Here is a 27,014-nt window from a genome sequence, read left to right on the forward strand (position 1 = left end):
GATTGGAAAACCTCTAATACATTTTGATTTTCCAGGAAGGCCAATATTTGGCTATAAACTACCTTTTCAAGAATTTTAGAAAGAAAAGGTAGTATGGAGATAGGCCTGTAATTCGCAAGATCCTGCGGATGAAGAGCAGGTTTTTTAATCAGAGATTTGACTACTGCATGTTTAAAATCTTTAGGGACAACGCCTGACATCAGACTATGGTTTACCAGCTCAAGAACCAAAGGACCAACTGTAGGTAACACCTCTTTTAAAAGTCGAGGAGGAACAGCATCATTTGGAGACCCTGCAGGCTTAAGATGACCAACAGTCTCCTGTAGACATGACAGAGTCACAGGCTCAAACCTGTCAAAGACAGCAGAGCAGGAAACAACGACTGAGGGGTCATGAGCACAAGGACAGATTTGAGCCCTTGTGGAGGAGACCTTCTCAATAAAGAAGAGTAACAAATTTTCACAGGCTTCTAATGAGGGCTCGATACAGTCAGCATATGGTGCACTAAGAACAGAGTTAATAGTTTTAAATAAAACACGCGGGTTGTGGCAGTTAGACAAAATAATGTCCGAAAAGTGTTTTCTTTTGGCCTCTTTCACAGTTCTTTGATACTGACGCCAACAGTCCTTCAGCATCTGAAATGGCACCTGTAGTTCGTCCTTTTTCCATTTGCGCTCAGCTCGACGGCAATCGCGTCTGAAAGCTCGTGTCATTTCGTTCAGCCAAGGCTCAGATTTGGTTTTAGGCCGCCTGGTTTTTAATGGAGCCACAGTGTCCAAAGCAGTCCGACAGGTGGAATCAAACCAAGAGCTCAGTTCCTCAGTCTGGCTGCATAAAAAATCCGGGATCTTACAAATCGGGTTAAAGACTGTTGAAAAGTGTTCAGCAGTGGAGGAGTTAAAAACACGTCTGCGCTGAGCAACAGCGCGAGGTTTAACTGAGGCACATACAAGAGGAACATCAAACATCTCAGGACTGTGGTCAGAAAACACAGCATCACAAATCTCTGTTAAAACTAGGGAAGCCATGAGATAAAACATGATCGCGTGTGTGTCCACGTTCATGTGTGGGACCTGCCACACATTGCACCAGATTAAACGAATCAATGAGGTTTAAAAAGCCCCTCGCCATGGGCATATCAGGGCAACACACGTGAATATTAAAATCCCCAACAAGAAGAATACGATCATATTTTGGCATGAATTTAGCCAAAAAGTCAGCAAAATCATCCAAAAAGTCCTTATTGTATTTAGGAGGCCGATAAACCACCGCACACAACACTGTGTGAGCGCAGCCCAGCTCAAACACAGACAGTTCAAAGCTGGTAAGCGACGGGACCAGCAGCTGTTTACATCCAAAATGACTTTTAAAGATAGTGGCTATTCCTCCTCCTCAGCCCAACAAACGTGGGGAATTAAAATAGCAGCAATCGCCAGGTAGAAGATCTGAGAAGATGTCACACTCACCGGCGCTCAGCCACGTCTCACACACACAGAGAAAATCCAGTCCTCGGGATGCAAAAAAATCCTTCAAATAAATGTTTTATTCGTTAGAGACCTAGCATTTACCAGGCCAAACCTGGCAGTAAGCGGCGGGTCCCCGTCACTAGAAGCCCGACACAGAGGCCGCAGGTTACGCAGATTCACACCACGCCGGCGGGGACAAGGAGAGCAGGGTTTTCGGGACTGGGACGTCCCATCCAGGCCGAAGACAGGTACCAGCCAGGCACAGACAGGATCCAACGATCGTCGAGAGAAGCAGAGGTTTGGCACCGCTCCTTGTTTTCTAAATAAGGGCTTGTGAGAATACCCTAAAGAAGCTTTCAGCTTCACCAGGAAGCTGGCCCGGTGACCCCGGCGACGGCACTTATGCCGGAGTGGTGGATCTGGAACACGGCACAGGTGATCCGGGATCTCCGATAGTAGCGGGGGCAGAGTTTTATGTCCAGCTTGGTTCCATTTTGCCCAGCCTTTGGCTGAAGGTCGGAGATCCAGTAGGGGTAGGCGATCATATACCAAGAGAGAGTTGGCATTTCCTACAATAGTCAATAAAATCAAAACAAACAAACATAACACTGGTAGTGACAGACAGCAAGCCACGCACACCGGCGCCATCTTTACACACACACATATTACATTCAGTTGATTGAGTCTATGATCAAGAATTAATAAACATAAATTTTTCCACAAGCTGGAATGAATACATGTTCATGTCCAATCCAAGATTCATGCAGAAAATAATTTAGATGTCATGTGCTTTTGTGGAAAAAATGTTTGACACGTCTCATCTCTGCACCCATTGATGGAGACAGGGACTGTAGAAAGGCATTCAAATTACAAGACACAGTTAAGAGCCAAGTTAACAGACACGTGTGTGTGTGTGCGTGTACACATATATGTATATTTATATATAAATAAATATGTCCCCAAGCTCATATATATATATATATATATATATATATATATATATATATATATATATATATATATATATAAATATATACACACACACACACACACACACACACACACACATATATATATATACATATATATATATATGTATATATATATGTATATATATATATACATATATATATACATATATATATATGTATGTATATATATATATATATATATATATGTATATATATATCCCCTCCTGGTTCCAAACGGTTCACTATCAGCAGAGGATGTGTTCGTATTTGCCGGCACGTTCACTGTTTGCATGGTTTTCTTTAAAGGATCTTAGAGCTGGAAAATGTTTATCTACACAGATCATTTGTCAGTCAAACACTTTTGCTGAAACCTCCAGTGTGTATTATCAATCGGGTTTTAACAGTCAGTGCTTAATAACACCAGGTAATAATCCATATCCTAGTAAACCTAAGGCGGGTAAGGAAAATAACTGCCGTTGATACTTAAAGAGCTGGAAATGCTTAGAAACAGTGTTTTAGGGTACATGAGGCTTTTTTCCAGTATTAGAACCTAGCAGAACTTCAGAGTAATTGTGCTCATCTCCACTTCAGCTTTAGTAAATCCTTACTTTGGTTAAATAAATCAGTTGTTGAACCCCCCACTCCTCTGTTTGGTCTCCTTTCTTATTACAGCCCACCACTTCCAGTCTGGGTTGTAACAATCTGCAGACAGATTTCTGAGTTACGCCGGGGACACACCGGCCGCGGAAGCGCTGCGAAGCGCCGAGAAGCGAATCGCTCACGAAATTCGGCCGCTGCTCGCCGCTCCTCAGTTCAGATCAGACGCGCCCCAGTCGAGGCGCGCCTCGGCTCAGCTGTAGTTTTTCTTTTAAAACACTTGGTGTCCTCCATCTCCTCTCTGCCTTTTCTCAGCTATTTTCCTCTACGTGTGCGCGCGCGCGCGTGTGTGTGCGCGCGCATGTGTGTGTGTGTGTGTGTGTGTGTGTGTGTGTGTGTGTGTGTGTGTGTGTGTGTGTGTGTGTGAACCTATGGTATGAGTTGTTTCTGCCAGTTGAATCTCTTGGAACCTGCTCCAATTCTGCAGCTGTATCCTAGCAGTTTCTTCCTAAATGGGTACGTAAATAATCATGTTTTTCGGGGGTCGTACAGCTCCTTGTGTTTCTCAACTTCCATAATTAATTTAAAGTCATCCATCCTAACTGCTTGTCTCAGACTTTCTGCCTCTCTGTCCTGTTTGCTCCGGTGAAAAGTCACCCAAAACCACTCCCCCCTTCACGTGGTCACACACGCACACAAGTTCGATGTGTGTGTGTGATCGTGTGGTTTTTCTGCAGTGTCTGATTACGAACACATTTGACTATTGCGGAATTTTATTTTGAAATGCTTTATTTTGTTAACTTTACCGGCCTGCCTCTTATGTCTAGGTTTGACTTCCTGCCAGAATTGACGCGATTCACCCGCGGCTCGCGAAAAAAATAGAGCCAGCGCCGAAATGATCGCTGCACGGCGCGAGGCGATTCGCGGCGCTTCGGCGGCCCATGTGGTCTATAGAATAGCTCAACAAGGGCGCCGAATGAAGGCGGCCCCATTTTCGCGGCGCTTCTGCGGCCGGTGTGTAACTCCTCCTTTGGTATACAGATCCTCACTGAGCCATGTACTGTGAACAAATAGTTTCTCCATGATATTATCCAGCAAGGTCTTGTTTTTGTCAAAACAAGGGTGAGGTAATGAAAAAATAGAAATATTTCAATAAATTAACATTAAAATTATTTATATGCATAATTTAAAAAAACATGTTTTGAAATATATAAAGTGCACCAAACTTGACTCAGTCCATTCAACAATTCTAAATGGACAATTATGTAACTCATCAATTAATTATTTGAAAGGATAATTTGTCAATTAAATGATGAAAAAAATAAACAATACATTAATGAGGCAAGAACTTTTTAAACTTGAACATACCTACACCCACAAGTCTATATTTACCTGGAGTCTCCTCTCAAGAGTGGCTGAAGTATTATTACAAGTTTGACAGAATACAAATTCTCTCTCTCTCTCTCTCTCTGGAAGCCCCACTCTAAGGGAGTTTGCAGTGTATTAGTGAGTCATATATTGTACAACCACAGTCATAAAGTTTTCAATCAGTAGTTTTATTTCAGTATGTATTTTTCCAGTATCACAAAAAATATAATTTTATATGGTTAAAACCATCTAGCTTATGTGCACTTTTTAAAACACTGCCCAGCAAACATTCGGACGTTTAATGACAGTTGAACGGTCACAACTGTAAAATAATATCACAGGAATTAGAAAAAATTAACATGACATCTACTCTATTTTCCTTGCCCGTACTCAAACCTGGATCCTCCGGGGTTAGAGTCACCCGCTCTCCCAGCTGAGCTATGACAACTACTGACTATCAGATTTTTTTATATAGATATAGATTCCATCATTTTGGTCTGACAGGAAGCCAATGGGCCAATGAGGTAGAGGGTAAAGTGCGGGGTAAACTAACCAATCAGAGGACAGGGAAGATCTGCCACAGGCCACGCCTCCAGAGTGCCAAAACCCCTTCACAGCCGAGCGAGCGGAGTCAGAAACCGAGCGCGCAGAGAGGCTGCCGAGCGCGCAGAGAGGCTGCCGTGCGCGCACGTTTTCCTCTGCCGTGTGCTCGTTGACAACGCGCGCACGCAGGTTTGTCACTTGTGCACATCCTTGTGCGCTCACAGACATAGTTTGCTCCCTCTCAGTGCACAAATGACCTCTCGCCATGTATATTTTCGCTCGCGAGTCCCGTTCACACGCGCCATGTGGACTTAGTCCGTGTGCACAGGTTGTGGCACGCCTCTGACGCCATAGGTTTCCACCCGTTCTCCCCTCCCCACAGCTCGGCTCATCTCTGTTTGATCGCGGCTCCTGACTGCTGCGCAGGCTGCCGGCTTGTGGAGCTCTGGGATGGAAACCTTTCCACCCGGTTCTCCCCAGCGGTCAGCCCGGCGTATCTCTGACTCAGAAGCTTCGGTGTTGTGCACAGCTAACTTCAGTTGTAGCTACGTTGCTAGCTTAAAAATAGCTTAGCTCCAACCTCCGCATTAGCTTTGGGTTAGCTTCAGGTTAGCTTGTAGCTAGTTCGACCGGGTGTCGTCAGTTGATCCCAGCCTTACAGCCCCACCCTCAGCTCCTCCTCTCATCCCTTTTATGGAATTGTCTGGGCTTGACAGAACCTGTGGCACAGTCAAAATGGCGGTGGTGGCCACCTCCCATTTAGCCTCAAAATTGTGTTATTGGAGTCTATGGAAACCCATTGTCCGATATTTAAATGTCAATGATCAACACATGCTGTGGGAAACAGCTTTATGGGGGATTCCGTCACATATTTTGGTGGTGAGAGTTTAGAAACTGCAATTTTAAAGCAGCATGAGCTGCTTATTTTGGTTTCCTTCCATTCTGCTTCACAAGCAACTCTTCCAACTTTACAAATGCCAGTTGCTTTGGGCGTCATTTACCAACCAGTCAGCATGAGTTAACCACAAGCAGGGGTGCTGCCAGGGATGTCATAATGTCCCCCATCATGGATGGATCATATTCTGACGTCATCAACAGAGTAAAACTTTTAAAGTTATCAATTATGGACACATTTTCAGACTTGAAGTAGCATGTGTGCACACACACACACACACACACACACACACACACACACACACACACACACACACACACAAAACCAGCAACCGTGTTCGTCTTCAAATGACATATTGGTGTATTAGAGGAACAGCTGACTGTCGGGGTGTCTTGAAACCAGCTCGTTCCAGTCAGGCGGGCTGATATTTGTTTAATATGATGTAAACATGACATTTAACATCAATGTCTAATGTGTTTGGCACTTTATGAAGCACATGAAAAAAATTGTAATCCAGAAGGATAAAGGTAACTCTGAACTTCCTGTTGACATCATGGGCTTTACATGTTTCTATTAAAGAAGAGGTATCTTTAATTTGCCTATCAGTTCCTATTTCCTGTTTAGTATTCCTCCCCATCCTTACCAACCTGAGACGGGACGCTTTTCTCTAATTGGTTCACTGACCCATTAAATTAGCAGTCTGGTTATGAAAAGATGACTGATCTCTTCTAAGGCAATGACTTCTCTTGGAAGCTGTTGCAAAAGATAAAACATCAGAAGCTGTGCGGTGACAAAGGACAGGCAGAGTGAAAGCTGACACATGTTTTAGGGGCTGTCTTCTTTAAAAGGGACAATGTACAAACTTGGACACAACTTAAGAGTGTTGACCTGTGTCTGCCCTCGCAGACAGAATGGTTAACATAGGACAAGTCATGAATTGTGACCAGAATACAACAAGATTGTATTATTTGTATTAACAGTTTCAGTCTAAATCTGAGACATGATCTTGAGCTAGAAAATGGTAGGATGGCTTGTCCGAGTCGGGGACGAGGTCCTGCCCCAAGGGGAGGATTTTAAGTATCTCGAGGTCTTGTTCACGAGTGAGGGAAAGATGGAGCTTGAGATCTATAGGTGTACTGGTGCTGCGTCTGCAGTGATGCGGGCGTGGTGGATAGAGAGCTGAGCCAGAAGGCAAAGCTCTTGATTTTCCAGTCGATCTACGTTCCGACTCTCACCTATGATCACGAGCTTTGGGTAGTTACCGAAAGAATCGAGGATTCAAGTGGCTGAAATTAGTTTTCTCCGCACGGTGGCTGGGCTCTCCCATAGAGGTAGGATGAGAAACTCAGTAATCTGGGAGGGGCTTGGAGTAGATCAGCAGCCCGTCCACATCGAGAGGAGCCAGTTCAGGTGGCTTGGGCATCTAGTTAGGATGCCTCCTGGACGCCTTCCTTGTGAAGTTTTCTGAGCACGTCCAACGGGGAGGAGGCCTAAAGGAAGTCCCAGGACACGCTGAAGAGACCACGTCTCACGGCTGGCCAGGGAACGCCTCGGGATTCCCCAAGTGGCTGGGGAGAGGGAAGTCTGGGCCTCCCTGCTCAGCCTGCTTCTTCTGTTGTTTGATAGTTAACACAAAATGTTTAAAGGGTAATTCACCCGCCACCTGCTGTAGAAGTCTGGCATACCCAGCCTCCAAGCTTTATGCTGCTGCTCAATGCCTTGTTTTCTGTTCTCTGTGTATTTTTGGCAGAGTTACTGCAGAGTTTTGGGACATTTTTGGTGTTTTCATGCCAATGAAGATGTTTCTAGAAGCAATGCTATGTTCAAAAGGATATTTTTAGAAACAAAAAACAAAAGATCATTTGGGAAAGACATTTATGTTCTGTGTGGACAACCAAACGTCTCGTTGGAGTGGAACTACTCTACTCTTATTTCTGGAAAAGTTTAAGCTTTGATGGAGACAATCCCTAAATGTGTCACTGGTCAAGCCGAGCATCTCAGACAACACAGCCCTCCTCATTTGGCCACAAATTTTGCATCCTGCATGATAATTAGATATGGCTCCCTTTCCTTTTCCTCCTTTCTCTCCCATCCTTCCGTCCTTTATCCTCTTCCTCAGTAGACTCAGCTTCAGGAGAAGAGTGGTCAGAGTGGAGTATGTGTTCTGCAACGTGTGGGGAGGGCTGGCAGAGTCGCACTCGTGTCTGTGTGTCCTCCTCCTACAGCACCCAGTGTAGTGGGCCACTGCGAGAGCAGAGACCTTGCAACAACTCAGCTGTTTGCGCAGGTAAGCCCCCCCCCCCCCCCCCCCCATTTCCCCTCAAGACCTCTCTTGTTCTCCTCCAACATCTGCCTCGCCCTACCTCACCCGTAGAGGACTGAACTGCCTCTCGTCTTCACGTAGATATTCTGACCTGGCCTTGAAAAGGACATTTGCCTGTTTAAAGTTACAGTCCCATCAGTACTGATGTGTGTGTGTGTTACATTTGTTCTCCACATTTGACCCATCCCCTGGGGAAGCGGTGAGCTGCAGACACGGCTGCGCTCGGGAACCGTTTGGTGGTTTAACGCCCAATCCAACCCTTTAATGCTGAGTGTCAAGCAGGGAGGCGTTGGGTCCCATTTTTCTAAGTCCGACCCAACCAGGAATCGAACCCTGATCTCAGGGCGGACACTCTACCACTAGGCCACTGAGCTGGTTTACTCCCAGTGCAGATGTTATTCAGGCTCTTAAACTCACAGACAGGAAATGGAAATTCTAATGAAGCGACCTATCATCAGGGTGTTCTCTGGGACTAATGGATGCTTTACCTTTAACATTTCCAGGAAGTAGATGTGTGGGAGGTTTCCTGTCTTATGAGTTACACTTAGGCTGCTTGTTTTTCAGTGCATGGTGCGTGGGATGAATGGTCACCATGGAGCTTGTGTTCGTCCACCTGTGGTCGAGGTTTCAGGTCCCGAACGCGAACTTGTACACCCCCACAGTTTGGAGGTGATCCCTGTGATGGACCAGAGAAACAGACCAAATTCTGCAACATAGCTCTCTGTCCATGTGAGTAGCCCACATCCACCCAAAAATAAACGACTCCATGCTGCCTGGTAACCTCAGTTCTGCTGCAGACTATATTTCAGTCTGTAGTCGAAGTTACTGACAAAAGGTTAACATTTAATAGTGACTTGAAGTGTCTAGACTTCATTTTAAACGTTGACTTTTGACGGTGACATTATCTAAAACTCTGATGAAATCTAGCTGTTGATTTTTGATGTATTACTATAGAAATCTTTCTGCAATGCTTTAGTCAAAACTTTTAAGGTTCATCTGCCCAACTACTGACATCCAATTAGAACACTTCACAACAAAATAAATCATTAGTTATAGTTTATTAGATTTGATCCGGTAGTTGGCCGTTTATGTGCATTGTCTCTGCTATGGTTCTCAGCGGATGGAGTCTGGAATGAGTGGTCTGCCTGGAATCCCTGCTCTTCCTCCTGTTCCAACGGGACCATGCAGAGAACCAGGGAATGCATCGGCCCCTCCTACGGAGGCTCCGAGTGCACGGGAGAGTCGCAGGAGACCGTGAGCTGCTTTCTCGGGGAGTGTCCTGGTATGACAACAACACATCTTAAAAGAACGGGGTTTGTCCCCTTTAGGTCTCAGTTGTTACGGTTTCCGTTATTACTCCCCAACGTTCATTAGGTTCAGAATTTCATTCTGGTTATTAAGGACAGTAATTGAAGTTTGTTGTCTTTACTTGGTTCTAAAGATTTAAATCTGTCAGTCAAGTTTTATTTACAGTTTATTCATTTGTATTGGTTTTATTTTGTTTTGAACTGATTTACCTGTGCTGTGTTGAGCTGCTGCAACAGAATTATGTCCCTGTACACTCACGGTTCCGTGAATAACAATAAATGAATCTGATCTGATTTACTCGTCTAGTTGATGGAAAGTGGCAGCCGTGGTCCTTGTGGTCTGGCTGCTCCAAAACCTGTGGAGGGGGGAAGCAGCAGAGAAACAGGGTATGCTATGGGCCTTTTTTTGAAGGAAAACCTTGTCCAGGAGACCGAGAAGAGGTCCGTCAATGTAATGAAAAGAGGTGTCCAGGTCAGTGAGAGGGGACACCACAGGTGCTGGTCATGAAATTAGAATATCATGACCAGGTTGATTTATTTCAGTAATTCCATTCAAAAAGTGAAACTTGTATATTACATTCATTCATCCCACACAGACTGATATATTTCTAATGTTTATTTCTGTAATATTGATGATTATAACTGACACCTGATGAAAATCACAGATTTCAATATCTCAGAATATTAGAATATAAATTAAGACCAATGCAAAAGAAGCATTTTAGAGATGTGAGCCAACTGACGAGTACGAACATGTACCACACTCAGTATTTATTTGGGGCTCCTTTGGCCTGGATGACAGCAGCAACACGGCGTGGCGGGGAGTCTCTGGCACTGCTCAGGTGTTATGAGAGCCCATGTTGCTCTGATAGTGGCCTTTAGTTCATCTGAATTGTTGAGTCAGGTGTATTGCATCTTCATCTTCACAATACCCCTTACATTCTTCATGGGGTTAAGATCATGCCAGTATGCTGGCCACTGAAGGACTGCGATACCATGGTCCTTAAACCAGGTACTGGTAGCTTTGGCACTGTGTGCAGGTGTGAAGCCAATAAAGTTGTTCAGCAGCAGGAAGCATGAAATGCTCTAAAACTTCCTGGTAGACGGCTGTGTTGACATTTGACCTCAGAAAACACAATGAACCAACACCAGCAGTTCTAATCATCAGTATAAACATTAGAAATATATCAGTCTGTGAGTAATGAATGAATGAATGTAATATACAAGTTTCACTTTTTGAATGGCATTACTGAAAGACGTCATCCTTGTCATGCTATTCTGCTTAGACGATGAGCGCCTGCATTTGCTTTATCAGCTTCTACAGTGAGAATATCTTCATGACAGTCAGCTGTATGTTTCTGGTGTGAACAGAACCTCATGAAATCTGTGATGAGGAGAATTTATCTAATGTTGTCTGGAAGATGACTCCCGCTGGAGAAACGGCAGCAGTACGCTGTCCTCCCAATGCCATGGGTGAGCATGCACTCTTCCTGCACTCAGAAGGTGTCATGAGACATATCTTCAATGCTTTGATCACCTCATGTTGTATGTGTCCCTTCACAGGGCTGATCCTGCGCCGCTGCTCTCTGGATGAGGAAGGCATTGCTTACTGGGATAATCCTAGTTATATGAAATGCATTTCCAATGATTACCGCAGCATTCAGACTTTAGTGAGTTTGTTTATCTGCTTTACTTCTCGCAGCATCGCTAATACTTGACTAAAATAATTTTAGATCCAAACATGCTGCTTATGTTCTGGTCATCTTAGCAGCTCGTGACGATCTCCACAGGAATTATTCACAGAGAACTAACAGAAGCACATTTCTTCATCAGACCCGGGAACATTTATCCAGAGCACAGCGCGGCCTTGAGAAAGATGGACTTTCTGAAGTGTTGACCAAGCTGAGGGTCACTTCCAGTGATGGAACCAGCTACAGCGGGGATCTACTGGCCATCTTGGACGTTCTGAAGAACATGACAGACATCTTTAGGAGGCCAAAATACAGCCCCAGCAGTACAGACATGAGGGTAATTTTTTATTTGCTTTGTGAACTTTGGATCAACTTCTTTTGTATGTTTGCTGATTTTGAGACAGCTGATGTTCCACATCCGCCACAGACATTAGTTGTGATGTTTAAATAAATACTTTTGAAAATAACTTTAATTTACTGGATAAATTAGAATAAAATTAATCTCATTTGCAACAACACTAAACACAAATTATGTGATTTTCCGATTAGTAAAGAAACAAAACATCCTGAAATGTTGTACTTGGTAACGTTTGCAGCTTTAGGAGTTATCCTTTCAGACAGTAAAATGACCCAAGTACCGATTAGAAAATAGACTTTTAGGGGGTCAATGTGAGGTGAAAGGCACAATCACCGTATATTTGGAGGTGTTACCTGCAACTATGATTGTTTTGGTTTAAACAAAGATCAGTTTGCACAGGACTGATGTGAGTCATTTGGGTTTAAGAGGACTCACACATTTACTGTAAATTAAAAACATTAAAATAAACAAATAAAACTCAAGTCTGGTGTTCTGCAGGTTCATACGAAGTTTGACATCAGCACAGGTTTTAAATGTGTCGCATCAGTCTGTCTGCTTCTGCCTTTTAGATCATGACTGTTGTTTTAAACAGTTATTTATGGGTCATTCAGAGTTTCACATTTGAAGCACAACGTAGTTTAAAGCTTTGGTTCCAAATACACCAACTATCCAGAGAAAAGTCTCCACCTGGACTTAACCTCTTATTTATTTATTTATTTATTTATTTATTTATTTATTTATTTATTTATTTATTTATTTATTTATTTATTTATTTATTTGTTTGTTTGTTTGTTTGTTTGTTTTCCCCTTGTCCTGTCTGGCTGTGAAGCAAACAGAATTGATGTCTGAATGCTGGTGACAAGCCTTACAGATTTACTCTCAGGTGAAGCATCAAAGCGTCTGCTTTTAATGTCCCGCCTGATACTTAAAACTTTACTGTTACTGTTTTTGAATGCTTTGTAATTCTGACCAGACACGGAGACAGAGGTGAAAGAGAAAGGAGTCTGCTTCTAGACCTGCAGAAAGAGAAAGAAGAGGAAAAAAATGGGACACACAGCAATACAACAGGAGCAAGCTATCACTGCGTCAACCTGATGATGAAATATAAAATCAACATTGTTTAACTGAACAATCACACGATAATGAATCATGGTGCATTTAGTGGCAGCCACAGCCTTGAGACATGTGTATAACGTGCCCAAGCCCATACTTATGAGAGCACCATGTGAGCACCTGTGTGTGTACACGCGCTTGTTTATGTAAGGTTTCTCTATAGGAGCGTCCAACAGAGAGTGTGAGGGACCACAGATCCGCCACCCAAAGATGTGTAGGGGGGGGTCGCTCCAAGTCCCAGAGATCCAGGCGCTGCCCCAGAACACAGGAACCCCAAGGAGACTGCAACCGGAAAGGCCCCCGCCCCCCTCGAGAGGCACAGAGGATCGCCCCGGGGGGCCACAACCAGCAGCGGGCAGAGCCCCGGGAGACATCAGCGGCAAGCCCACAGGCCTGCCTGCCGCCTCCCACCCCCTAGCCCGCCGAGCCCGGGACCCAGCGACCCGGGACCCAGGGTCGACCACCCCCGCCGGGGACCCAGCAGAGCCCAGGAACCCAGACCCCACCAGACAGCCACTGGGATTGATCAGGCAGACGCCAAAAATCTTAAACCCCCTGACCCGGGAGCCACGAACACTCAGGCAGACCATGGCACAAGCCCCCACACCAGGTGTGGCAGGGGGAGGGGAGACGAAGATCTATATCATCGAAAGAAGTCCCAGGAGAGGGGAGGAGTCAAAGGCCCCACCTGACATATACAATCATACACAAACACAGTCACACACTCCCTCCCTCATGCTCACACATGCACACACAACCAAAGACTTACAAAAATGCACGCCGGACACCCACTCATGCTCCCCATACACACCCTATTCACTCTGGTCCCGGTACTGCTGCACATGGTGTACAACCATCACCGGTTACCAGAGTTTGACCCTTTCTGCTGGACGTAACCTCTTAAAGCCCATGGACCCGGCACCGGGTCCGGATTTACTTCCGGTTTTAAAGTTATTCCAAAACCACGCTTAATGTTCACCATTATATGCAAACTACACATGTACATAACGGGAAGAAGCTAGTCTAAACAATAAAACGTTGTTTCCCACCTCAGCGATGCCTAATTCACACTGAGCCTTTTAATCAACCGGAAGTAAAAAACACTGACTTCACATGTCAAGCAAAGCCTGAGGAAAACACCCAATAGCGACACTAAAATGCGATCCTATCCAGATAGCCAGCACTAGAAAATAAAGCCAAGATTCTCTTCTTTCAAACAATATAAGTCGCATTTCTGTACGATAAAACCTCACAAAGCCAGCCGCGATCAAACAGAGAACAACACGGCTCCTTTTCGACAGTCAGCAGCATAAAGTCTGTCTTACCTTTGCTGATTGGTAAAAAAAAATCCACTCAGTTCATGTAATCCATTTTCCCACCGTCAAAGCGAACTCATTCCTGACTGGTTTGTCATGTTTTGCTCCCTACAGGCGAGTTAGAAGTCCGCAACGCCATCTTACCCGGTAGATTGGCTCACTCCTTGGGGAGCTCGTGGTCTTTTTGTTTAAATCTGGACGCAATAAAACAGAGCACCACCCGATGCTATTGGCTCAGAGCTTTAAGGCGTGATTTGAACCACGCAAATCGTTCAATGGGATCCTGAGATATCCTCGCACGTAACACGTCTTTGCCATGTGCGCGTAATAAGTCACGTTTTACACACGAGCGCAGGACGCACGAGGGAGTGTCTACCTTTTATTGACGAGAGGAGCTTTTTAGATAGTTTTCTGCTTTTCTCAACGTCCTATTTTTACAATGGCTGGAGAAAACGAAGTTTTTCACCACTAAAGAGGTCCTGGATATGTTTGCTGATGATGGCGGCGCTAACGTGTGTCTGGTGGATTCATCTTCTCATGAAAGGTATGTAACCCTTTTCCCTCAACTCTTTCCTTTGATTTTGTGTAAAATTACTGATAAATTCACCAAATAATATATCTTTTTTGTTATTCATGTACATAATCCTGACTACATCAGCATGTGGGCTTATTTTGACTTTTCAAATAAGTCTCTTTTCTCTGTGTTGTTATAAATGAGTATACATTTACAACATGATTTTTTTTCATGTGTCTTTACAGTGAATAGGAGTGCCAACCACCATCACCTGGACAGTTATCCTTCACTCAGCCACAGGCATGGCCAAGCCCATCTTCTTCTGCTCCAAACCAAGGAAAGGAAAAGCCTCAAGCTCATCTTTACTAAGTAACCCCAAATGTGTGTGCAGCTCTGACAGTGAGTGATTTTTACGTTTTCATGGCCAACCTTATTTTTATGTATGATAATTGTTGAGTTTTCTCTGTTTTCTTGTTGTGAAAATCTATTTTACATTTTGTTGTTAATAAATTTGCTCCATTAGGAGTCAAACTAATTCTTCTGTATGATTTTCCCTTATTTTGAAAGGATAAAATATGGTGGGTGGATTTTTCCCCAAAACCCTCAAAAACATAATTTTTTTAGATGGAAATACTTTCTAATATAAGTTAAAAATGAGGGGAAAAAGAACCTAAAGAAAATACCTGAGAACTGCCCAACGGCACAAACTGTGCCAAAAGGTGCCCAACATGGTCCAGGAGAGGTCCGCCTTGATTTCCATCAACTAAAACCTCTCTAACTTTTCTATCCTTCTTTCTTTCATGGGTTTTGGGTCAGCAAATGTTCAGACCCTATTCTGTGGATTTCTAGATGTTTCAGGCTGCAACTAGGTATTTTAGAAGGAATTTTCACATCATAAAGTGGATTTTCTTTTAGGCGGAACAGATTTTTTTTCTCATTTCTGCAGTGTTCCAGATCCTGTTACTCTCAATCAGTGACATAAGTGATGCTTTTTAGATTTTTAGAGTAAACTTTAGAGTCTTACCTTTATTTTGATACCAAAACAGCTCAAATAAACCTTGTAGTTTATGAGATATACTCGATTCACTTTGGGTATGTCTTTTTCAAGAAAATCTCTGAAAAATGGCCCAGGGTTCAAAAGGTTAACTAAGCAGACAGGTAGGAGCCTCCTATTGGATAATTACTGCAACTAGTTATTTAACCCAACTGGTGCAATGAGCTGCTTCTCACTTCTTAAACAACCACGCTGAAAGACACATCTGGTGGAGGAGAACATGTTGGTCTGTGTGAGAAGGGTCAGATCATTGGCATCAAGCAGAGAAAACATCTGAGGAGATGCAGAAACTGGTTTCAGAACTGTTTGTTTATGTTTTTTTTACTTGACAGACGCTTTTATCCAAAGCGACTTACAGTTTATAACCTATAGGGCATGTTGTGATCTGTGGGGGAAACCGGAGTACCCGGAGGAAACCCACGCATGCATGGGGAGAACACGCAACTCCACGCAGAAAGGCTGCAGCCGAGTTTCGAACCTGCAACCTTCGTGCTGCGAGGCAACAGTGCTAACCACTGCGCCATCATGCAGTCCAAATACTGTCCAACACTTTATTTTAACTGGTCTGATGAGTCCAGATGGACCCTGGTCCAGGGTGATGGATCAGGGTAAGAAGAGAGGCAGGTGAAGTGATGCACCCATCATGCCTAGTGCCTACTGTACAAAACTGTGGGGGAAGTGCTATGATCTGGGCTTGCTGCAGTTGGTCAGCTGTAGGTTCAGCAACAGGACATGAGCCAGGGCAGGTGGTCCAGCAAAGTGTTGACGCACAGGATCCTTCAGTATTTTGCATTAGGCATCGTAATTTTAGGCCCTGGAGGGAGGAGTCTATGGAGGATGGTTTTTAACGGACTACAGGCTCCTGCTAGATGGCATCAGATAGAAGAGGTCTGGTGGCACCAGCTGGTTGTTCCTCAGCAGGTGGAGAGATGCGGTTAGAAAGACTAAGGTCAGGGAAGGGGCGGAATCAACAACAGAAGCTCTTCTAAGGCCATGGACCACAACCTCTGACCAAGATGAAGATGGGTCAGGAGTAGAGCTGGAGGTCGTTGATTGTGGTGCAGCAGTATCCCAAGCAAGGGTGTTTTGGAGCAGAGGGTTCTGCATGGATGTCTTTTTTTTAAATTTGACTGATAATGGTCCTGGTGAATGAAGGAACATGATTTCTATCCAGCAGCATTTCTTTCTTCTGCAGTTAAAGTTACTTTCCAGAGTTTTCTACTTTCAGAAATTATATATGATTTGTCAGAATTCTGTAAAAGTGATGGTCTTATCCTGTACTGTGATATAATGTAAGTAATATGTCTTTTATTTTTTCTGAGGGCGCCCCCTGCCCTGCAGAGCTCTGTGCAATAGGAAACTTGAGATGGGAGGGGGGTTGGTTCGCTGGAGTTTTTGACAATTAATATTGCACCCACATTTTCTAAGTTAACACGTCTCTTTTAACAACGGTAGTTTCTGCTTCAGCCCTCTCCCCCCCTCCCCCCGCGCAGCGGCACAAACTCACTGATGCGCCTGCAGCCTCTCGGAGTTCCTGCTGCTCTAAACATTAAAATAATTATTTCATTTTCTGTTCCTCACTTCTGATTACCTTCAATGGTGTCTGTCTGTTGCAACCAGCAGGTACAAAACTAACTTGTTTTTATTTGACTATTTTTCTGTCCTGCCTGTTTATTATCTTCCTGCATCTCCTCTCAGTCCTAAAGAGAAACTGCTACCTGGGTTCATATATATTCACCTCATGAGTTACCTTTGAACTGCAGTTCTAAAAGATCTACCGACCGCTAAAACAGCGGAGTGCTCGCTGCGCACCGTCCACGCCGGTGCGGTGCATCACTGGAGGACAAAACAGGTGATGCGCCCCGCTCCACAGCAGCGAAATGCATCAGACACAAATAAAAGAATAAAAGACCGAAAACATAAAAGGAAATGAGCCGACATGAACGATCGCGTGTTAAATTTTCTTTTGAGTGGCGACACCTGATTTGATAATGTTACTGTGGCCGTGCTCAGGACGCAGATGTCTGGAGCGCATCAGTGATCAGAGCTTTGCATGCGCAAGCTGGTTAAGGTTAGGATGGGGGTGAGGGGAAGGTTAAATTGCAAGAGGGTAAAGGTCACAATTTGGTCAAATGTCCGTTTTACCGCGGGCGTCAGTACGACGCTCTGGCACAGCGCGTCGCCACGCCACACGCAGGGTCTTGTCACCTGCTGTCTTTTCCGAGGACTGCATCTTGCCGGTCATTATCACGTGACAGCGACTAGTCGATGACAGGCATAAAAAGTCACTACAGAGCAGTGAAGTCGACTAGTTGATACAACCCCTAGTGCCGACCAGAGCTAACCAATAGCATTAGACTAACGCTTACTTGCTTCAAATTTAAGCAATACTTCAGCTGATGCAGAGTTGATGAAATTTTCACGGACAAGTAAGTCTCTACAATATAAATATGTGAGAACATGACATGACATGAGAATAATACTTGTAAAACAACATATTTTAGCTGTTTGTCGGCTACAGAAGCCCATTTATTAACAGAAATGTGAAGTTGCCATCTTAATAAAAAACAGAGCAACATACTTTATGTGTAATATGCTTTTCAGCCACTAGATGGTGCCATTGGGCAAGAGAAATACTCCGGAAAGAGACTTTAGGTAGAGAGTTGTCATAAATCCTCTTTAAGGTTCTGATTCCTTTTATCTGGTTTTGAAAACCTACACTCACCTTAAGGGTTATTAGGAACACCTGTTCAACTTCTCCTTAATGCAATTATCTAATCAACTAATCACAGGGCAGTTGCTTCAATGCATTTAGGGGCGTGGTCCTGGTCAAGACCATCTCCTGAACTCCAGACTGAAGGTCAGAATGGGAAAGAAAGGTGATTTAAGCTATTCTGAGTGTGGCATGGTTGTTGGTGCCAGATGGGCCGGTCTGAGTATTTCAAAATCTGCTCAGTTACTGGGATTTTCACCCACAACCATCTCTAGGGTTTACGAAGAATGGTGTGAAAAGGGAAAAACATCCAGTATGCAGCAGTCCTGTGGGCCAAAATGTCTTTATGATGCTAGAGGTCAGAGGAGAACGGGCTGACTGATTCAAGCTGATAGAAGAGCAACTTTGACTGAAATAACTACTCCTAGGTGAACCAAGTGAAATTCAACCCGATAGAGCATCTTTGGGATGTGGTGGAACGGGAGCTTCGTGCCCTGGATGTGCATCCCACACATCTCCATCAACTGCAAGAGGCTATCCTATCAATGTGGACCAACATGTCTAAAGAATGTTTTCAGCACCTTGTTGAATCAATGCCACGTAGAATTAAGGCAGTTCTGAAGGCCAAAGAGGGTCAAACACCGTATTAGTGTGGTGTTCCTAAATACTCCTTTAGGTAAGTGTATACCGGTCATTGTGGTGCAGAAGGAGAGCATATGCTGTGGCTGAGCTGCCTCTGTTGGATACAAAAGATTGTAGTCCAAAAAAAGTCCAAGGAATCAAAAATCACAGGAATCTAAGAAGGTCTAACAGAATCCACATAGTCCAGTAATTGGTGAAACAAGCAGGTTTTGAAAGGAATTAAAGAACAAAAGTTGGGAGCTGAGACAGACCTGTCCGAAGGCTTTTTATCTCCTAAAGTACACTTTGTGGAATAAAGATATACAAAAAGATGTGTTTTTTTAAAAAAAAGCATTTATGTAGAACGGACTAATTTCCATTAATTCTTTCTCATTTTTCCAGAACTTTGTGCAATCAGTTAGCAATCTTTTAATGGAGGAGAACCAGGAACGATGGGAGGAAGCACAGCTGGTGAGTTTCAGTCGTATTGCTTGTCACTTCATCCTCTGTTGAACTTTGAGTTCAGTGATAACAACCCTGAAGTTTATGAGTGGAAAAAGGTGAAAAGCCAGGTGGACAAACAGCCCACCTGTGTCTTTTCAGGCTGGGAAGAGGAGAAAGGACAGACAAGCAGGGATGGAAATAGATAGCTAATGAGCAAACAAGTCAAGGCAAACGCCCACTCCTACATCTGCTGCTCCCACTTGTTCATTCCTGTCTGTATCTCAAACCAGCTACCCTCTCAGGGCCGTTACCATGCAGGTGGAATAACAGAATGAAAAAAACCAACCTGGAAACACTTACGCACAAATGCACAACTCAATTATCCCAACCCTGCGTGGTAACAGGGCTGCACAGAGGCGCAGTTCCTTCAGCAGCCAGCAGGGGACTTTCAGGGAGGAGCCTCAATACCTGTGTTACTCTGACAGTTTTAACCTGGGTTCATCCAGGTGTGTGTGTGTGTGTGTGTGTGTGTGTGTGTGTGTGTGTGTGTGTGTGTGTGTGTGTGTTTGTTTCTTTCCTAATTTTGTGACTTGAATATTCAGTTAATGAGGGAAAAACTGAGTTGAAGAATGTAGTTTTGGAATTGATAATCAACCTGCAATGGACACATAGCAAAGTGGACGTGTTATTCAATCCTGCAATGTTTTTACTGAATTAATAAATCAATGTTATGCACAGTTTTGTGCAAACCATAAGTTCTAATGGTGGTCATAGCTTCATGAGCTTCATTTACTTTCTCAGGTTCATAGTGGTAAAGTGTCCGCCCTGGGACTGAGAGATCAGGGTTCAAATCCCGTTCGGGTCATACCAAAGACCTTAACAATGGGACCCAACACCTCCCTGCTTGACACCAGCTTTACAGGGTTGGATTGGGGGGTTAAACCACCAACTAGTTCCCGAGTGTGGCAACAGATGCAGCTCACCATTCCCCACGGGGATGGGTCACATGCTGAGATATAATGTCACTAGTGTGATGATGACTATGGGACTTTGAGTCTCATTAAAGTCAAGTTAAAGACACTCAAGAAGCAACATTGTGACAATGGTTGCCTCTACCTCAGCTCATCTATCTGAAAGGCTTTTTATGTGTACATCAGTTCAAAATATTCCTCTGAAATCCATAATCCTTGGTCTTTCATACTTATCTCATGTGTTTCTGTTTTCTCAGCTGGGGCCTAACATCAAAGAGCTTTTCCGCTTGATGGAAGACTTTGTGAACGTGATTGGTGAGAGGATGAAGGACTTCCAAGACATGTATGAAGTCACCGATAACCTAGGTAAGCCTTACCCTCATCTGGGATGCATCTATTTATCAAAGACATGCTCTCCTCTGAGCTTTCTATTGTCGTGTGCCCGTCCCATTTACCGGTTCCTTTAAAACCCAGTTCCGTTAGAACTTATGAGACGGTGCATCCATCAGGGTTCGATGGGGATGTCGGTGAGTATTATGGTATTAGATCCTGGTTTGGGCGTCCTAAGTTAGAATCATATCTTTTATTTTAAAGGTGAAATAATATGTAAGACCTTTCCTTCTGTAGTAGCTCACTTCTTTTTAAGCAATCCCGTTATCTTAAGGTTTCTTTATATTAATCTGTCACAAACCGTAAAGTAAGTCCTGATAATTCCAGAACCCATAATTAATGTGCTTACCTCTGTGCAATTAATGATCAGAGCCCCCACTCGTGAAGCTTTAGAGAAAACCTGAAAGAATCAGGATTATGTTTCTTTTTCAAAAAAGGTTTATTACAAAATCAAAATACAAAAATGGGTAGATGAAAAAACAACTGCTATCCCCCACGGAGGAATTAGTTCAAAATGATTAAATAAGAGTTAGTTTACACCAGCTCTTGTCTTCTCAGAATCTCCCCAAGAACTCACTTGTCTAGCTCTGCTTCTCTCCAAAAAACTGCCTGTCATCCCCCATCCAGCAGGACGGGGGATGACCCCTCCAAATCTGCTCTGTCTCTTCTTGTCCTCTGCCCCAGCTGCTGTCGAATCTCTCAATCTCTCTCTGCTGTTCAGAGCTGTTCTTATATACCCTTCCTGGACCAGCTTAAGGTCATGGGGTCATTTACCAGATACACACTTTGTAGCTCAACACAAAACATTTGGTGTCATTTTCCTTCTTAACACAGGTCATTGCATCATCTTTTGCAGCATTCTTCAGTTTCTCTCCAATGTTCCCGAGAGGGCTTCTGGATCTGATGGGCTTGTCTTCATTCTGTTCTCCTCCAATCCCATCTTTCCAAGCCAGGGGTGGGGCAAAGAGGTGGGGTCAGTCTCCTGACCCTTCGCCCAGTTCTGTCCTCTTGTCCCTGTGACCCTTGTGTGACCCTTGTTTCTGACCACAGTTGTTTTGACCTGCAGCCCAGCTCCTGTCGACTGGTTGATTTTGCTCGCACAAGCCAGTCCAGTGTGGCTCACCTTCTGACCCCGTACTTGCCACTGTCTTTGGCATGTGGGACTCGCAACACTATCACATGTAACGTGAGGAAGTATGGGTATGGGTATGGGGCTTTAACAGTGATCACAGTAGAACATTATTTATGCATATTGCAAGAAGACACGTTTATCAGGTTTTGCATTGAAGACCGCCTGTCTTGTGAGATCAGTCCTACTACATATGTTGGTTTTTATGTTCTCATAAATATTTGTATTTACTACAAGTGCGCGGACACAAAAGGTGTTTGTCAGGTCAAGTTTTGTTCCAGTTGCCTATTTCTGATCAAAAAGTCCTGGTTCTCTAATGTTTGATACAGACCTTGTCATTCAGTACCGGGTTTGAGTGTTTGACTCCCTTTCATCATGTACTGAGGTCACTGTTGGTCATCTTGATGAGAGTGTGAACCCCAGAGGATGGAAACAATACCACCGCACTGACCAACCAACTGTAAGCCAAAAATGAGTGAGACATGCACTCACTGATTCACCTGTACAGGATGAACAGCAAAGACCTTGGGATATTGTTTGGACAGAAAAATGTGTGTGAATGATTTCCAAGAAATGCAAAGTGATCACAACTGAAGGAGTGGAACCATCCAAAGGCAACACTGCAGACATTTGGGGCAATTACAAGTACTTTGGGATACTACAATTACATTACTATGAAGCAACCAAGTTTCTTTAAAAAGTAAGGGAGGTTCTGAAGAGCCATGTGAATGATAAGAACAAAGTACAAACCATTAACAAATATACACTGCCCTTCACTGGATACCCAGCTGCTCTAGCCTGGTGTGCCTGGTGAAAGGAACCACTGATGTCAAAGCAAGAAAGTTCCTCACAATGCATGGAGGGTTTCACCTCAAGTTCAGAACCCTGAGACAGGACATGAACCGCTGAAACAGCACCACTGAGATCACCACCAGTGAGTTCTGTTGCTGAGTTAAGTGAATGTCTCAGGTAGCAGTTACCCAATGTGGAAGCGGATGAGGAGCATGCACCAGAGACAGATTAGGGCAGTGGTTGGTATTTACAAATCCCACCAGTGGCCAGAAAAGACTGGACAAAAGATGGAGGCACTGACTATACGGCACAAACATAGGCCCTCAGAACAAGATCAGCAGATGTCAGGGTTTCCACACCAGACAGGAACCATGATGTAGACTGGAAAATAAACGCCCCTTACACATTTCAGCACATGACAATAGGGTGTAAGATGCAAGCAGGCCAAACTTGCATGGAACATTGTCGCTAAGTGGCTGAAGTTGTTTACAAAAAATATCTGAGCTCAGTGCGGGATGGAGGTGGTTGGGAATGACTGAACAAAGATAATGTCAGGAAGTGATGACTAAACAACCAGACACCACGATGGTCTACAAGCTCCAGTGGTGATACAAGCAGTAATCCCAAGTGACCGAAATATGAGAAAGAAGGAAAACAGGAAATGGGAGAAAAGACAGTAGATGAAAGATGAATTCAGATTCTGATTCATTTATTAATGACCACACAACAAGTTGGTAGAATTTGTTTTCACTACAGCATGGCATGCTCACATCTCACATCTCTGTCTTCACACAACAGTCTACATTCAATGGCAGGAACACAGACATTTCAGGTAAAGACTTGATTTAGTAACCGTACAGCTGTAGGAAAGAAACTGTTCCTGAATCTAACTGATAGGGACCTGTACTGTCTTCCAGAAGGCAGCAATATAAACAGGTGGAATGCCAGGTGTGAAGGATCAGAGATGAATTTCCCCGCCCGTTGTGTAATGCGTCTTTGATATAATGAGTCAATGGAAGGAAGGGTATGACCTGTAAATTTGGATGATTTATCTATTGTACGTTGTATTTTTTTTTCGTGATTGTGAGTCCAAATGACCATACCAGACAATTATCGATCAGAAGAGTATGCTTTGGATAATGACATTGTAAAACTGAAACAGGACATTGTGCCTGACTACATTTTTTTTGTTGTTGTCTAAGGAAGAATAAACGTTTATTTGCTTTTTTGTAAATTTGATCTGCGTGCTTTTTCCATTTAAGGTCATCAATGATGAGTGTATCTAGAAATTTGTATGACTCTGTGATTGTAATGGGTTGGTTGGAAATTGAGATGGGTATCTTGTGTGTGGGAGAGCGGGAAAAGTCAATTGTGAGTTCCTGTGTTTTTAATGTGTTGAGCTCTAGGTTGTTGGAGAATTGGAGACGTTGTGGATAATTAAGGCCTCAATACTGTTATTGGTCATCAGAGCACTCAGAGCTGTGACCATCAAACTGGGAGAGTGGCTCCATCAGATCCCAGGAGCATCCTGGAAGGTCTCTGACCAGAAGAGCACAGTTCTGTTCCTAATGTAGGAAACTTTTTACTCATTGTCGTAGTGAACTGACCTGTATTGGAATGTTTATTATGTGAAGTGCCTTGAGACGACTTGGCGTGATTTGGTGCTGTATAAATAAACTTGAATTGAATTTAATTGAATTCTGGAGCGACAAGGAGTCTATTAGAGAGCCTTGGTTTGAAGTGAATGTAGAAAACAGGCTAGTCTTTGAATTTGTTTTTGTTTGTTTTGTCCTTTTTTTCATTTTAGAATGACTGCATCAATACTACAATACACAGTACAGTAACAACTGTGAAAACGTACCAGTTAAATCATCCACCCAATACTGAGTAAGTTCTCCTGTTACTGCCACAGCAGTGCTGACCTCTGACAGAAAAGAGTTCCACCAGACCTCGGAGGTCTGCTGTAGTTTATTACACTATGTTTGCAGAAAATCCTTCAGGATCTGAATCTTGGTAAATGGGTCTCTGTGGATCCTACTATTTGTACAGTGCTTCCCACAGATATTGGATTAGATTAAGTCAACGGCTCTGACAATTCTTCAACCCATTCTGTTTCAGAAATACTGTTAGCTGGGAGGTTGTCATGACAGGTTGCACTTGGACTAAAACGTTTAGGGACGCATCAACAACACAGCAGATTTCAACGTTTGCCCAAGGCATAATGATACTTCAATAAACCAGCCTGGTGTCATATTGTAAAGAGCTCAGAAGGCCTAATTATTGTTTGTTATATAAAACATTACAAAATTGCAAAGTTTGTTATAAAATGAGATCCAACCTGGGTATCTCAAAGCTTTGGATATTATAGGACTGTCTTGGTTGTCACGTCTTTGCAACATTGTGTGGTCATCGGTGGCAGTTCGTATGTAGTGGCAGACCGGGTTGGTGATCCCAATTTATAAAAAGGGACCAGAGGCTGTGTTCCAACTATAGAGGGGTCACGCTCCTCAACCTCCCGGGAAAGGTCTACTCAAGGGTACTGGAGAGGAGGGTCTGGTTGATCGTTGAATCTCAGAAAGAAAGAAAACAATCTTTTATTCAGCACGTCTCCAAATAAAAATCATGAGGCTCTTCCCCAAAACAAAACAAAAATTGAAGTATAAAAAAGAAAACAAAATGATTAAAAATGTCTTCAAAATAAAAATAAATAAATTCTGAATTAAAAAAAACGTAAGGAAAGGGAGAGGAATAAATGAATAGGAAAGAGGGAAATCAGTGGATCCTGGAAAAGGTGGAACAGGAGCAGAACAAAGGGTGGTGACGGTCACGCAAACGCCAGCCTGAACAGGCGAGTGTTCAGCTGCTTTTTAAAGGAGACAACTGAGTCCACTGATCTCAGGTTCAGGGGGAGAGAGGTTCAGAGTCTGGGGGCCACAGCAGCAGATGATCTGTTGTTGCCAGTCCCCACATGCCAAAGACAGGGGCAAGAAACGGGGTCAAAAGGTGGGCCACAGAGATAAGATTGGACCCACACTGAAACACACTGAACTTGCTTATGCGAGTAAAATCAGCCAGAAGACAGGAGCCCAACTGCACAACAAGCATCCAAGCTGGGACAAAATAAGATCAACTGAAGATAAAGCATCTCAGAAGTGGGCAAATCCTTCATGAAGAATCCAAGGGATCAGAATTTGCTCCTGGGAGTGAAATTGGGCAAAAGGTCAAGAAGTGTCTGACTCAACCATCAGCAGGAGAAGTGGGACTGAAGGAGACAGAGTGAAAGAGCTCATCAGGTGACGGAAAGGCCTTCATGGAGAATGCTGGACTTCAGAAGAAACTTAAGATCTGCTGCAAAGATGACACCAAATGTCTTGTGTTGAGCTAAAAAGCCTTCATAAAGAGCCCTGGACTTCGGGAGAAGCTGAAGAACAGTTGCAAAACATGACACTAATAGACACTAATGACACTAGTTGAGCTAAAAAGTATGAAACTGATGAATGACCCCATGACCTTGCTGTCGTGTGGTAATGATGGATGTGTAACTGGAAAACATTTACCTTGTCTAGGATGTTCCCAAGAAGAGTATAAAAGAGGAGCTAGAAGCAGAGCTCACACAGTTTTGGGGCAGTCGACAGAGACAGAGCAGAAGCAGTAGCTTGAAGACAAAGTTGATGTAAGCCAACTCAGTATTCTTAATTAATCATTAGGATTAATTACTCTGTGGGGGTAGTGATCAGTTTTATATCTACCCATTTTTTGTATTTTTTTATCTTGTAATAAACTTTTTGAAAAAGAATCCACATTCCTGATTCTTCCAGGTCTTTTTTAAAGGTTAAGGTGGGAGCCTCGACCTATCTTAAGGAGAGGTAAGCACATTAATTACAGGTTCCTGATTCATCAGGATTTGCCTTACGGTTTGTGACAGATTAATAAAAGAAACCTTAAGATAAAGAAGCTTGTCTTCTCCTCTCCCACGAGTAACGAGATGTCTTAAGGATGAAAAGCCAAAACATTAGTAGGTTAAATTAGGCTCTGTTTGCAAGTGTGAAAAAGTCTCCGCCAGCGCTGGGAAGGTTGGATTAATTAGATAAATTGATAAATCTATGTTAGCCTGATCAACTAACAAGAATCATTTTCTAGTTACCACCGCCCACAAAGCTGACAGAGGCACAAATTAATCCTAATAACCCAAAGAATTGCCAGTGACGGATGGCCTCCCGCTGGACTTCGCCCTAGTATCTAAACCACTAGATAACGGGATTAATTAAAAGGAAATGTGCTCTCACAAAGAAACGAGTATGGCATATCATTTCTCCTTAAAATAGGGAACTGATTCTAATTGAGGAAGTCCAAACCAGGGTCTAATACAATAAAACTCATCGACATCCCCACCAACCCTGAGAACGCAGCGTAGTCTAATGAGTTCTGACGGAACCAG

General features: G+C 43.5%; 1 protein-coding gene across 11 annotated transcripts in view; it reads left to right on the forward strand.

The window, feature by feature from the left end:
• adgrb1a (adhesion G protein-coupled receptor B1a) overlaps positions 1-27,014 on the forward strand; it is a 433,081-nt gene that overhangs the window by 141,808 nt on the left and 264,259 nt on the right. For 9 of the 11 annotated variants that reach the window (XM_070551269.1, XM_070551266.1, XM_070551268.1 and 6 more), the window contains exons 5-13: positions 7,960-8,127; positions 8,728-8,892; positions 9,281-9,445; positions 9,778-9,942; positions 10,842-10,943; positions 11,034-11,140; positions 11,304-11,498; positions 19,253-19,321; positions 20,523-20,631. In XM_070551269.1, coding sequence (XP_070407370.1) covers positions 7,960-8,127; positions 8,728-8,892; positions 9,281-9,445; positions 9,778-9,942; positions 10,842-10,943; positions 11,034-11,140; positions 11,304-11,498; positions 19,253-19,321; positions 20,523-20,631 — 1,245 coding nt within the window. The remainder of the gene's footprint in view (positions 1-7,959; positions 8,128-8,727; positions 8,893-9,280; positions 9,446-9,777; positions 9,943-10,841; positions 10,944-11,033; positions 11,141-11,303; positions 11,499-19,252; positions 19,322-20,522; positions 20,632-27,014) is intronic. The other 2 variants (XM_070551267.1, XM_054734739.2) reach the window with 1 other exon arrangement.

Source organism: Nothobranchius furzeri, chromosome 5, assembly GCF_043380555.1.
Source record: "Nothobranchius furzeri strain GRZ-AD chromosome 5, NfurGRZ-RIMD1, whole genome shotgun sequence".
Lineage (NCBI taxonomy): Eukaryota > Metazoa > Chordata > Actinopteri > Cyprinodontiformes > Nothobranchiidae > Nothobranchius > Nothobranchius furzeri.